Source organism: Sphaerodactylus townsendi, linkage group LG05, assembly GCF_021028975.2.
Source record: "Sphaerodactylus townsendi isolate TG3544 linkage group LG05, MPM_Stown_v2.3, whole genome shotgun sequence".
Lineage (NCBI taxonomy): Eukaryota > Metazoa > Chordata > Lepidosauria > Squamata > Sphaerodactylidae > Sphaerodactylus > Sphaerodactylus townsendi.
This window is the reverse complement of record NC_059429.1, coordinates 67,699,124-67,714,411: the sequence shown is the minus strand read 5'-3', so window position 1 is coordinate 67,714,411 and position 15,288 is coordinate 67,699,124. Positions and strand designations below refer to the sequence as shown.

The 15,288-nt window shown below is 40.8% G+C and overlaps 1 protein-coding gene across 1 annotated transcript in view; it reads left to right on the top strand.

Annotated features, from left to right (window-relative positions):
• Nucleotides 1-850: 850 nt before the first annotated feature.
• Nucleotides 851-15,288, top strand: part of RNF11 (ring finger protein 11) — a 36,289-nt gene continuing 21,851 nt past the window's right edge. The window contains exon 1 of the mRNA XM_048496231.1: nt 851-1,436. Coding sequence (XP_048352188.1) covers nt 1,314-1,436 — 123 coding nt within the window. The 5' untranslated portion in view covers nt 851-1,313. The remainder of the gene's footprint in view (nt 1,437-15,288) is intronic.

Genomic DNA, 15,288 nt, shown 5'->3' with positions numbered 1-15,288 from the left:
GGGAGGCCAATAAAACTCTATACAAAACCTTAGCTGCCTCAATCAAAAGCCTGGTAGTTTATCTTTGTTTTGCAGGCCCTACAGAATTTATAATACAAGGCACCCCCAAGTAGGACTCATATTCCTGTGTCACTCTGTAGCTATTTCAAGTTCATTTTGCTTGCTGTAACGTTTACCTAGCAACTTCACTAGAATTAACACTAACACATATTTCATGATACGGGAGAACCCACAGTTGGTACATGTTTTTATTTTCTTCAAGGGACTGACAATGATAAGGGTGACAATGAAAGAAAGAATTGAAGCTAGTCATTTCAGTATTATTTCCTGAAAGAGTAAGTCATCATATATAGGAAAGGGAAAAATATTTGAAGTTCTTTGGAAATAGTCCTTTTAAGATATGGAGGGTGTGTATATTAAAAATCATGATTCAGACGAAATAACCACTCATGTAAGGCCTCGCATACAATAGAATGGTTTCACTCTAGATTAATAACGACAGAATAATATCCTCCTCTTGTTTTATGTTCAAATCAGATTTGAATACCCAACCCTCTGTGTGAATTAGCATAGCATTCTTAATGAGAAAAGCAGTCAGATCTTCACTGTATTTTAGAGGGTGCTGGTGTAAAGTTTGCAACATGACTTCGCCAAAGAACAGAGAAGTAGAACGCTCTCGAGCCTTAGTTGGTGGACTTACTGGTAGAGAAAATGCTTCCCTCAGCACGAAGAAGAGAAGGTGATTTCTAAACTGCATATCCTGAGGTGTCTGTTTCCCTTTGGCTGAGGGGGACGGTAGAGAGGCTGGGCTAACAGTAAGAGTAGCCAGGCCTGTCCTCTAAGCTGGCATCACTGCAAAAGGAGGAGCTACAGAGGCCCGCCTGACAAAGCTCGGTGCGCAGAAGATTGGTGACCAGGAAGAAGAAAAGCGCTGGGGACTGAGGGAGGGGACAGGCGCCGTATGTGCACCTGGTTGCCATCTCCCCTACGCCGCTCGTTGTCCAAACAAGCCTGCAGTTGAGGCCCTCATGGAGGTGGGGGGCTGAACCCTCTTTCCTTCCCTCCAGCTGTCAGTTCTCCCCCGCTGTTAGCAGAGTGGGGCTTTCGGGGGGCGGGAAAAGCAGCGGGTCCCTGGAGCGAGCCAGCTGAGGACTAAGCTGCTTATGCCGGGCAGGAGCCTGGCATGAACCTCCTCAGCCGCGCTCCTGCTGCTATTCACAGGAGGCCGAAGAAAAGCAGCAGCATCCGCTGTCGCCTGGATCTGCCATTGTGTCTCTGAGCGGAAGGAGACTCCCCACTTCCCTTTGGGGAAGATGGGGAATTGCCTGAAATCCCCCACCTCGGATGACATTTCCCTGCTGCACGAGTCCCAGTCGGACAGGGCCAGCTATGGGGATGGGACTGAGCCGGATCAGGAGCCGCCGCCGCCATATCAGGTACCGGTGGAGAACCAGGGAAAAATACCGAGTCGTGGCCAGGAAAGGGAGAGTCTGAACCAGGGGGTAATAGAGAGTGGAGTGAGGGAAGGTAGGGATGTCATGAGAAAGGTGGGGAGAGTGGAAATATATAGGACGAGATTAAGGAAGTGATTAAAGGAAAACAGAAAAACCGAGGAAATTATGGAGATCTGTGTGGATGTAAATTTACATTAGATTGAATTGGTTTGTTTGTTTTAGGATGAGAGCCCTCTTGTTTACCCCCCCCCCCCCAATGGTTTGGAATAGAACTTAACCAAAACATTTTAGATCCTTCCAAATTAGGTCCCTTTGTTTTCCCACACCCTGCCCTATTGCTTGTACCGAGGTCCGAAATTTGATAACTGGCTAGATCACTTTCAGAATCTCTTTCTTCAGTCTGAAGGGGGATACGTTCTTTGTTTCTTTTTTGCCTCTCTCATTTGCGTCTTTAACACAGATAATGAAACTGTGTTCCTGTCTTCGGGGAAAAAGTGTAGAAAACTGATGTAGAAATACACCTTTCACAGGGTAAATATGAGCTCTGTACAAAACATAAACAACAAAAGAGTCAACCCTAACCATAACTTAGATGATGACAGTGAGATTCTACCCTTACTTGGAAAGAAGATCCAAGTTAAGATCACTGTCAGAGATTATACCTATGACTACAATATTTCTGTAAGTCTAATATTTTAAATACAGAAAATTTAAAGGAAGGATTTTGGTTACTGTTCCTGCTATCTGAACTGCTTGTGCTGCATCCTTTGTTTCTTCATACAGTGACATCACTGTCTAGTGTTGCTCATTTCTTATCCTGTTTTAACTTAGACTTACAATATTGTATATATTATTCTGTTGAAATGCTTGGTTTTGTTAGCTACCAGCCATTAATATAGAACTTTCTTAAGGCAGTGCAGGCATAGCAAGTAGAGGGTTTTCTTCTTCTTCTTTTCTCCCCTGTAACTGTTAGGAATATTATAGCAGCTTTCCATAATTTAAGGGTTTTTTTGGTGTTAAATTGTATGAAAGAAGAAATTTTAATTTGTATTTCTGGTCATGTTATGATCAGAAAATATATTGAATTAGTATTTGCTCTCTGTTGATGATAAGATAGTAAAGTAAATATTTTCTATCTAAAGCTTCACTAACCTAGATGGCATGCCTGGAAGGCAGAGAATCAGTGAACAAAATGACATCTGTTCTGAGATCTAAACAGTTATTCTTTGGTAGTTTACCAAGAATAAATTATTCATTCTCAATATTTGTTTATTTTTACAGGATATGAGATTTCATTTTGTCCTTGGGAAACTATTGACAATTTCACCTCATACTCTAATCCAAAAATATTTACCCAAAAGTCACTTACAGTGAGTTCAGTGAGATATTTTCAAGGAAGTCAGCTCAGGATTGCAGTCTTAGAATCTTTTTGTATACTCAGACACACTGACTGTTGGCTAGTGCATGTGCAAAAGCTTGTGCATCTGGCATTGTTCATTTATTTTCACCTCAGCAGCTCTTGACACTAACTACATTTACATCTGCTCTGGGTTTAAAGGAAGAACTATCAGAATAGATCTAGCCTGCTCATTACTCTATATCACTTCTTTTACATTACAAGGACTTAATTTCAGTGTATTTAAGATTAGGATGTAAAAGTCATTTAGGAGTTTCAAATCATTCCTAGTTAATGAAATTACAGGAAGCATTTAATTTTGTACAACAGTCACAACAAGTGTTTTATAGGCTCATTATGTGACAGGTATGATAGGAATCTTTTGAACAACTCACAAGAAAGGAGGAATGTAGAACTGTCACACAGGATACACTTAGGCTGCCATCCTGATGACACTTACAGAGAAGCAAACCTAATTGAGATCGATTTGTCTTGCTTTTGGAGAAATATGCATAGGTTTGGGTACAAGGCTGTGCAAATGGGTAAATCCCATTTAGCTCAATGGCACTTTCTTATTGGTGGGCTATAACAAAATTCAGTAGTACATTGTAAGGGAGCAGAAGAAGATTAATGGGGGAAGAGACTATTTAGATCAGTGATTTCCAAACTTTTTCAGGCTGTTGCCCCCTTGGTTCACAGGCCACTTCCTTAGTGACCCTCTCCCTGGCTATTGGGCCATCTGTACTAGATAAATAGAAGGATGGGATATTCTGATAGGGGAAGAAGAAGAATGCATCACTGATTTTTAATAAACCAGTTCTTTCTTTTTTTCTCCCAGAGGCTGCTTCATGATTTTAACAATCCAACTGGTTGAAATGCATCCATGGATGCTCACATGCTTTACTGTCTCACCTGCTCTCCAAAAAACAGACAACAATGTTACATTAAATTAGAAATCAGTATTAAAATCAGGCTGAACTCAATTAATCGTTTTAACCCTGCCTAGTTAGCCACAAGAACTTAGCCTTTGTTCATACATTCTGGCACAGCTATGCATTTATGGATTCTAACATGACCAGTTCTCAAGCCTTCCTGGAAGTTTTCAATCTTAGGCAGCAAAAAACTCTGCAGCCTGCAGCTCCTGCCTGTCTGCCCACCTGACATGCCTTCCCCCCCCCCAAAAAAATAAAGAATTAAAATTGCTAATCCGGAGGGAATCAGGGTGAGAGAGAAGCAGGAGAGACACCTTACCTTTGGGTGTGGATGGGACATACTGCTTTGCTCCATTTTTGGACAGATTTTATTATTTTTAATATCAGAATTTTAAGTGTGGGGAGGTTGCATGCTTCATCTTTACATGTGTTGTGGTTTCAAAGCCCTAAAGTTCCTAAACTTTTTTTTTCATGCTGTAGAAATGGGAGGGGGAGGTCCTGCTTGGGCTCCCTGGGTTGCTGTAGATCATAGGTGTCAAACTCGCGGCCCTCCAGATGTTATGGACTACAGTTCCCATCATTCCCTGCCAGTATCATGCTGTAGTCCATACTATCTGGAACTGTAGTCCATACCATCTGGAGGACCGAGAGTTCAACACCTATGCTGTAGATTCTCCACCAATTAGAAGTGTTCCCTTAGCGAAGAGTGGGAGTGGGCAGAAGGGGGACTGTGATGATGGAACAGCCAATTAGAACGCAGGAAAAACAGGATGTTTGTACCTGCACGTTTGCATGGTGCGAAGGGGCAGAAAGAAAAGGGATTGTTTCCTTCACAGTAAACAGGCACCCATGCAAAGGACAAAAACAGAATAAAACAGACCTGGAGTCAAAAGTAACGGATGTAACTTATTATTATGTTGTGCGGTATTGACCTCTACTTTGGTTGGGGAAATTAGCGGGATTGAAAGTATATAAATAAGCAGAAGTAATCATGTAGAAGTATACAATCCTAGGAAATACCAAATCTTAAAATACAAAGTAATAAAAATGAATCTGTTCCTTAGTGCCATTGATAGGAGGAAGTATGTAGTGTAGTTGTTTGACCAATGATACTCAGTAGCTTGGGAGCCACTTCCAGCTCTTTGACATACCACCTGTGGCTCTTCTGTCCCATTGTTGCAGCAATGCCCTGTGTCCCAGGAAAGTGTAGCTTGTCGTTGGCAGGGATGAAAGTAAATATAATTCTTTTGGTTAAAGGTAACTGCAGATGTGGCTCTCTGTGAGCTGTGGAGTGAGCACTAGGGATTACACCATCATACTAGACCTGGGAAAACTTGGGATCAGATTTCCTTTCAGTATCGTGCTTACTTGGTGAGATTTGGCCAGTCACTCTCTCTAACCTTTTTCATATAATGGATACATCTGGAGGAAGAGTGATAAAAATGTGACATATTTTCTTCAACAGTTATTCCAGATGTGAGTTTGGAATGTCACAATTCACATGCCATTCAGGTAGGCATCGCAAGGAATACTATGGCTGATGGTTGTACTACATAGTGTAAAAATCATTATGTGGTGACTTAATTTTAGCTTTTCCCCCCAGAATCATAAATGCCAGTTTGGCTCTTTTAAATTGACAGACGTTATCATAATTGGTATTTTTTAAGTTGCTTGAAAATTTCCTGGTCTTCAGATGAAATCAGAATTGCCCATTATCTGTAGGAAAGCTATATTTTTGTTGCACGTTCTCTAATTTTTATGGCTATATGAAATTTAAATTCATATTCCTCATTTCATTTTGACTATTTTTAAAATGTTTACACTTTTTGTACTGAACTTACTGTTACCACTGGTAAATTAGCTGTTACATATATTTAATATATTGAAATAATATTCATTTCACAACATGAATTTTGAAATAGTATTAGGGTTTGACATAATTTATATTTTGGATCTAGTTCATCTGATAGCTGTTCAGTTCTTGTACATAAGGAATCATTAATTAAATAAGTTATAACAACTGACAACAAGATCCAGAGGGAAATATTTCATTACGATATGATATACAGCAATATGCTAAGAACATAAGAACTAGCCTGCTGGATCAGACCAGAGTCCATCTAGTCCAGCATTCTGCTTCTCGCAATGGCCCACGAGGTGCCTTTGGGAGCTCACATGCAGGATGTGAAAGCAATGGCCTCCTCCTGCTGCTGCTGCTCCCGAGCACCTGGTCTGCTAAGGCATTTGCAATCTCAGATCAAGAAGGATCAAGATGGGTAGCCATAGATCGACTTCTCCTCCATAAATCTGTCCAAGCCCTTTTTAGAGCTATGCTATCCATGTTTACTCTAAAATAAGTGCTACAGAATTCTAATGGACTTACTCCTAAGTAAGTGACCATAGGGGTATAACTTAAACAATGTTCACCAGCTATTAAAAGTACATTGTGTCATTAATGAAAGGGACACATTTTTTTTTCTTAAAGCCCTTCCAATTACAAATAAAATTCTTTATAAAAGTTATCTGGCCTGTTCAAGTCAACCTCCAGAAGGAACTTTAATTCAGTTTTACGTATTAGTGTAGAATTGTTGTAAGTTTGTAATGATTTTTTTTGTTGATCAAATACTTTAAGTTTTACCCATTGAATCTACCAGGCTATAGCTATGAGATTCACATCATGAGGGACAAACTTGATTGGTGATTGCTGGATTGATTGCTTGGGATTGATTGTTGGCCACACCCTTTGCTGTTGCTGTTGAGCCTTTGAGCTTTAAGGATCCTCCTCATCACAGGCATGAACCTTTGACGTGAGCTGAATTTCTCATAGACTGTGGCCCTTAGCCTAGGATCAGACCTGAGGGTCCTATAAGAAGCTAAGACATTTTTACATCATATTTGTGTTTGGCTTTGGTAGATGTTAGGTCAAGTTTGTAAGTATCAGGTTACATCCGCACAAAAGAAAATTCTAGGGTGAAGGAATAAACTTAGAAGGTGATGATGAATGCTCAAGACCCATATCCAGTCACCTGCAGGAAGACTGGGAATTTGAGGGTGAAGGAATCAACTTAAAAGGTGATGAAGAATTCTCAAGACCCATATCCAGTCACCTGCAGGGAGTGTGCCGTGATTGTTTTCCTCCCTGAAAGAAGAGGGACTTAACTGGTCAGAAGTGTAATTTGATAGGGCTCTTAGGAGAGAATATTTGGAGCCTGAATGAAAAGATCACTTTTCACTTCATGAGATCAAGGCAGGGGAGGATTTCATTAACAGAAACTATGAGGCCCTTCATAGGGATGAGAAGACAAGTCAAAGGGACAACAGAATGGTTGAATTCTCTGATTAGCCTCCTCTCAGTACTGTGGCATGAAGCAGAAGGCATCAAGCAAGGTGGTACTCAATGCTATAGGAACTCAGGAATTGATTCCAGGTTCTTCTGGTGGCAACAGAACAGAAACACTGGCAAAGGAAAAACCACAAGAATAATAAAGACAGTGGAGGGCATGGAGATACAAAAAATGGCATTGGATAAAAAAGGAAAGTGTTGGACATTGGTGATTTTCTATTGAGGAGTATGCAACATCATGTATTCAGGACTGACCCCAAGCCCAGGAGGTGTTTTGCTTGCCAGAGTAAATATAAAAATACTGCAACCAGATGCCAAAACGGAACAGATTATTACCCATTTGTGATGATCCACATGTTAGATTTCGTTTAGAGTCATGGATGTGCCCAGTAGTGTGTGTGAATGCAGTTTGTAGAAACTTCTCCAGAGACAAAAATGTAAAAGGTAAAACTTACATTTATTCAATCATCTTCAGTTCACAACTTTGTTCCAAGAAAAGGTAAATAGAAAGAACCCTATCTAAAGAGATTACTTTCCCTATGACAAGTGGGCACAACTAACGCGCCATCACGTGTGTGGAAGTGAGTGGATGCTGCAGTGGGAAAGGCCCACTGAGCAGGCTGCCATTGACCATGCGCTCGGTTCAAAGGCTAGAGCAGAAGTGAGGCTAGCATGGGGAAGAAAGGAAGTTAGTGGGCGGTCTCCTGGCCCAGACAAGGAGGGCAAACAAGAGAGGCAACATCACAGTTAGAATGATATACAGCACCCCCCAGTGTCCAGGCATGCAGAAGTCGCTTATTCCAACACCACATGGGAACAAACAACATGGCTGTGAATACCACCATCACAAGCATTAAGGCTGACCATGAAGTTCTCTGGAGGAAGCTAAAAGGAATGGGGGTACAAATGGTGTACTCTTCAATCTTCCCCATCAAAGGAAGAGGTATGCATTGGGAACAGAAGATAATGAAGGCTTTGTTGGTGGTGCCAGCAGGAGCAATTTGGATTCTGAGACCACAAGCCAGGTTTTCTGTAAGATGGCCTAGTAGTATGTGATGGACTTCACCTATCAAGATTGGGGAAGAATGTATTTTGCAGAAACCTGAAGAGATTCATTATGAGGTCTTTAAACTGACATCACAAGGGGAAGGAGACAACCAACAGGTATTTCAATGAAGATGAACAAACAACAGAGACTCACTTGGAAGGGACAGGTCAAATGAGCCAAAAGTGCAGGGTTTCATGTGCCTGTTGCTTGGGCAATACAATGGAAGAACTTGAACTTCTACTGTAGAGAGATGTATATATGATTTAGTAGGCATTACAGAGACTTAGTGGAATTATTTCCATGACCGGAAGGTAGTAGTAGATGGATAGGAGTTGTTAAAAAAACCAAAAGGCCCAAACAAAAGGGCCAAACAGGCCCTCTTGCCAGGATAAATGCCCTGGGGAGGGCAAACCCGCCAGTGCGAGGGCATGCCACTCCCACTAGCCCTTTTGCCCCCCTCCTTTTGATGGGGCTATTAGTCTGGTAGTTTTTGTTCCTAACATTTTGTTTGCACCTATAGCTGGCATCTTCAGAGAAATGCCATGGTAAAATATGTTTCTCTCTATGGCATAGTCTCAAATCTGCAAGTTGTTGTTGTTTATAAGTTCTAGAACATCCCCTCTTGTCACCACTATTTGTCTGAACTCTACATTCTTCTCTTTTGAAAGTATCCATTCAGGAGTAGGCAGATGAAGACAAAGGAGAAGAATTTGTTTCAATTCTCAGTAGTCACCTTCCTTCAGTACTCCTTCAGTACTCCTTTAATTCCTTTGTCATTCGTGGATCCAACTGCTTCCCTAGCCAGTTTCCTGCTCCTAATGTATTAAAAGCATTCTTTACTGTTAATCTTTATGTTTTTAGTGACACATTTCTCAAAATCCTTTTTTGCATCCCTAATTATCTGCTTGCATTTCCTTTGTTTCCTAATTTATTTATGTTATTTATAGTCCAACTTTCTCATGGGGATTCAAGGTGGATCACACATAGTGAGTCGGAATTTTTAATTTTTTTTTGCTGTCAAGTCACATATGACAAGGCAACTGGTGGGGTTTTCAAGGTGATAAATGTTCAGAGGTGGTTTGTCATTTCCTGCTCTATGTCACAAAACCTGATATGCCTTGGAAATTGTTCATCCAAATACTTGCCAGGGTCGACACTACTTAGCTTCTGGATCTGACAGGATCAGGGTGGCCTGGGCTATCAAGATGAGTCAATACAATCAACAAAATGGGACATTAAGTCACCAGTCTGTTAGGATTTTAGAAGTCTGGAACCACCAAAAAGAATTGAAATATAGCATAAGTATAGACATTACAGAAATTATATAATAGGATTCTACTTTCAATAAGCTAGACACAGCAGTATAGACCACAGTCCCTAATCATTTCTCCAATCAAGTTTGTAAAACCATTTTGTACAATGCAATGCTTACAAAAAGTCAGGAGAGTGGAAGCTTTCCTGACCACTCCAGGAAAACTGTTCCACAAGTGAGAGCCACAACGGAGAAAGTTATTGATTTTACCTGTTTGCAGGTTGGCACATGCAGAAGCCCCTGCTGACTTGAGCGAAGTTGTTGTAGTTGAACATAAGGTAGTCTCACAAATAAGAGGGGTCAATGTTATGAAGGGCTTTATATGTTATTGCCAATACCTTAAACTGAGCCCGGTAACAGATGGGCAATCAATGAAGTGACTGCTAAAAGGGAGTGATACACATTCTCTGTCTAGCTTCAGCTGTGTAGATTTGTGTTGGATTTTGTTTTTGTTTGCCTTGCTTAGGTCAGTTTACGAAGGATACCCTTTTCTCTCTAACAGTTTCCTTTACATCAGAGGTGTCCAACTCTGGGTCCCCAGATGTTCATGGACTTCGATTCACATCAGTCCCTGCCAGCATGGCCAATTGCCATGAGCTATGATGTGAATCTGGGACTCCCCTGCTTTACATGCTTATTAGCCATGCTGGTGACCTCTTAGATTTTCCTGACTTGTGGTATACATTCTAACTGAGCCTCTAGCATTGAAGTTTTTAGTAACCCCCTAGCCTTTGCAAGAAATTTGATTTCTTGACTGTTCCTTTCAACTTTTTTTCTCAACTTCTCAACTTTTTCAACTTCTTTTTTCTCAGCGTAGAGAACTTTCAACTTTTGAAGTAAAATATGATTGTGTTGGAGATCCTGGCACTTTCTCATATACATGTCAGTGAGGTCTGGCTTGTCCCTAAATGTCTCCCTGTCCTTAACAAATCTAAAGCCCTCCTCTTTACACCATCATTTCATCCATGCATTGAGACTCCCCAACTGTGTCTTTCTGGTTGGTTTTGTACATGGAACAGATAGACTTTTAGAGGAAGCTACTTTGGAAGTCGTGGCTTTCTGTCTCCTACACAGCAGCCTAAACTTGGCTTCCAGAACCTCACAATTATAGCCCCACATTATTGATGCTAACATGCACCATGACCATTGACTCCTCCCCAGCACTATCTCCCCAGCACTACCTACCAGATCCACAAATGAAAACTGGTACACTTCTTTGTTATAGTAGTATACTGATGGGATAATGTTGTACTGCTAATTTAAAAAATGTAAAACCTCTTGTGACAGTAAGAAAATGGCACTACAATCTCAGAGAAAATGGTTGCCATGGGATGGAGAAAAATTGGATTTTTCCCACTCACACAGCAGCAATCCAGGATTTACTATGATCTTTCCCAAAACATCTGAGCAAATAAAATTTGAGAATGATCAGACCAAAAAAAAAAGTTAATTGACACAAATAGGGGAAAGAAGGTAGGAATTTGAACAAAGGGAAGGAAAGAGGAGCTGATGATATATATTTCCAAGGATGTCTCTTTACACAAAATATCAGTTTGCAGAAAACCAGTCTACAGAAGCCAACAGTATGATCCAGAATACATAACCCTGGCTTTCGATAGTAATGAGATTATTTGTTATTGTAATGCCATTTTCTGTTTGTTCTATTTAGAACCTGCCAAATATTGCTGCCAGGACTTGACCTGCCCTTTCAATATTTTTATTTACAGACTGATGTCACATAAAGTGTCACTTGCTGTCTGCATTTATGTAGGCATGAAATTATGCCCTCATTATTACTTCCATATCTGCCTTGCTTGAATTAGTACATAGTACACATTGTTGATCCATGAACTGAATGACTTTTGGAATGCTTTTGATACTTCCTAGATCCATCTGCATGGAAGCTTTGTGTATGCAGGTACAGAACTGATTCTTGACAGTCATGCCATAACTGCAAAATGGGACAGATTGTCCAATTATGTTAAGGATTTAGAACTGGGCTATCCTTCTGCTCAGCTTTTATTGGTAGTGATTTAAATGCCAGGATAGGGAGAGATGATATCATGCTATGTAACGTTGGTGGCATTGATCCACACCATTCTCTGCCTAGTACCATCTCCTTTATCAGACTTTCTAATGACCATCAAATCAACAAAGTTGGGGTCCTTTTGACTGATTTTTGTCTTCCTACTAATAGAATAATTCTGAATGGATCCCATTCAAATGACCATCCTGGGGAATTTGTGTTTAGTTCTATATATATATACTTTCTGTCCAACCCACTACCTGGGAAAGGGGAATATATATATATATATTCTGATTTATTGACTGTTCAATATGTGGAGACCATTTAGGTAGTAGAAGATGTGTTGTAATTTCTGTTAGAGCAGCGGGGTATGGCACTTGGTATACTGGAACTTTTATACATGATATAACTAATCAGAGTGAAGTGATCACTCGTCCAGCCACTACCTATGATATATATATATTGGACAGAAATCAGATCATGTATACTTTCAATATATAGTCCAACCCACTAACTCTTAAAGAAATATATATATATTGGACTACAAGGCAGTCACTAGCACTCTTCTACTACCTCATAATGGCTCTAAATAATCTCCCCATCTATCAATGTAGTCAATGATCCAATCATCGAGTCCATTTCAGATGGAGCTTTATACCATCTTCTCCTGGAGGTAACAAATGCTCCAACTCCATCCGAGTCTCTTCACCTCTATGATGCACTAATGTCCTCTATAAACCAATTAATACAACAGAATGTACCTAAATGTAAGATCCATTTATTTATGAACTCAAGGTCCTGGTTTGATAATGAATGCCTCCAGCTTGCAGTCCCGCTTCATGCACTTTACCACACCCAAAGAAATGACTCTTCAAAACACCTTACCAAGGAGTATTTCCAGTGAAGGAACCTGCTTCAGCAGATGATGACTAGGAAGAAATGTCACCTCTTCCAGAAAAATTTAGATCTTTTTATCGGTGCTGCCCATGCTAAGAACTGCATACCATTCAGGCAGCTAGTCTGCTGTGCTTTTTATGGGAGATTAACCTTTACCAGCTCTTCAATTTCTGCCTGTGCTTGGGTAAACCATTAAAAAAATATTTTTTACAACTCCTCAATAGCACTGTCCATCCCAACTGGCCACCGGTTACAACTGATGAAATCAACTACTAGCTGAGACTTGAGAAGGCTCCTGGCCTGGATGGTTTGCTTCCTGAAATATTTATAAAGCGTACAGGTCTTTGGGCCTCCTTATTAGCTGCTTTATTTTCCAGGATCAACCAAAGTGGTCTTATGCCTGATGTGTGGATTTCTGCCATTGTGGTTCCTATTTTCAAAAGAGGTGATCCAAATGCCTCTTCTGACTATTGCTCAATCAGTCTACCCCGCCAGTGGGTAAACTTTATGCCAGTCACCTACTTGACTGGCTACAACCTCTAATGGATCCTAAACAAATAGTCAGAAATTAATGGGTGTCCTTTGCCTTCTGGGAAGAATAGTAGGGCTGGGGGAAAGTGCTTCTTGTCACCAAACACTACAATTTCTGAAGCAGCTCGGCCCCTGAAAGGGAAAAGCCGGGAAAATCTGACAAGCCTGGTCAGTGAGTGGTTTCCTTGCCTGAAGAATTATAGAAGGTGAAGGTGTCACACATTCAAAATAGAGAATCCATGGGAACAGCATAGAATAAATGAAACAATTTAGATATCTTGGAGTTTGTTTTCAGCACAATCTCAAATGGACAACCCAGTTGAAGCAGGCCGTTAACTTAGCAAAACAATTTAAAACAGACAACACCTTATTCTGAGCCTTATGGGAACAAAATCTCTCAAGAATTACATATTTGCCCTCCTGAGACTCTGTCTGCCTCCACTGCTCTGAAAGACCACTGCATCCCTACTCAATTGGCTCCTTAATATTCCTTACCTCAGATGGATTATGAGTTGAATTTTCATCTGTATAAAGACTTGCAGTTGGGATCCCAACAGGATATAGAGGGAAAAACCTGGGCCCAAGAACTGAGCAAACTGATGGGGAAACCATATCCCCCAGCTTCTCCAGCAATTAGACCTTCGCCGGACGGAGATGTGGAGGGAATGGAGTTCATTGGTGTGCACAACAACGGAGATTCCAGATCCGTGCTACAAACTTAGCAAAACATAGAACAGCAGCAGTTACCTGTTTTTTCTACACCAAAGGCAGCCAGCTTGTTCATGCCACCATTTGAGTTTTCAAAGCCAAGTTGCTCTCTCAGGTGCTCTATGGTGTGCCTGTTTGGATAAGTGACTCTATCCCAACAAGTCCAATCCAGTTTTGTCTGCTGGGAATTCCCAACTGCATTGCATACCAAAGCCTTTGCTTAGAAATGGGTTTAAATTTCCTGGAGACAAAAGCATGGCTTAAATTCTGGCTGTGCCTCCATTTTAGATCTAAGCCTGGCATCCTTTTTGGCTTAAGCTTTCTGACTCTTATCAGTCTAAGTGCTCCAAGCAAGTCCCATGTAAAATTAGGTCGAGAGGCATCCTGCTTGCTTCCCTCTATACTTCTGATGAATCTCAAGTCTTTAGGATGTTGAAGCAGAGGGTTTTGGACATTGAAAAGCAAACTTTGTACTCTCAAGCACGCAGGATTTGCTCACCTTTCAATCTTGGCATAATTCCCACCCATGAAAACCCTTCCTACTTTTCCCACCTTACATCCCCTCAACTCTGACAGTTTTTTTATGGAGGCTCACTTTAACATTCTCCCCTGGTTGCCCATACCTCATAGTGAAAGACTTTGCCCCGGTTCTCAGGGACAACCTAAAACAGTGGCACGTGTGCTGCTTCATGGTGAGTTCTGTGTACCCCAACAGGAAACACTTATTGGACCACTATTAAAAGGGTGCACTTCATTTACTGACAGGAAACAATTCACTATCTTTTGATCAGCACTCTCAAACAACCATGGAGGTAGCCAAGTTTCTCTCAATCATTCAGAGGATACATGACTCAAAGTGTAGTTTTGTACAGCTACATTATGCTCAGTGCCAATAAAGGTTGATAATGATGATGAACTGCAAAATGGTGAAAGCATCTCTTAGCTCCTAAATGTTTGTCTCACTAGTTCTCTGTTCATCAAAGAACTGAGCTGCAGCTGTCATTACTGTAATGACTGATAAATGAAAACCATAATCAAGTGGTTGATGGATGAGGACTGGATTTTGTGTGTTGTAATGTGAGGATCTTCACTTTAATGATTATGTGTTGCTTCTTGGGTTAGTCATTATGATCTTTTGCATCCCTTTTGCCCTTGGAATTCTAAGTGTTAGGAGCAAGGCTGCATTCTAGCTTGGTTTCAGTTTTCTGTATTTTTTTCTACAGATCTATGAAAAGTATTACATAATACCCTGAAGACCTAACCAGGAATGCACAGCATTAGCTACGTGCTGGACCAGCATGAACAATCAGTTTCTTCAGTTATTTTAGGTTTCCTTTCAATAAAACTGCAGTCAAGGCTCTGGCAAGGATGTTTTCATAGTGCAGCATTGTACCAGCTTGGAATGACTAATCCAGGCTACAGGGCAACGGCCTAGGAGTCAGGAGACTTGGGTTGTGATTTTTAGCATTGCAGTGCCTTTGTGTCTGGTTTAATCAATACAATTTTGATTTATTTATTTCAGGGCTTGATGTTTTATTTGACCATTTATGTTACGGTCTCTTTTTGCTACAACAGAGTATCTCCTTAAAGCCCAGTCCAAAGTGGAGGGGCTAAAAAGACTCACATATGCAGTGCTTGAGC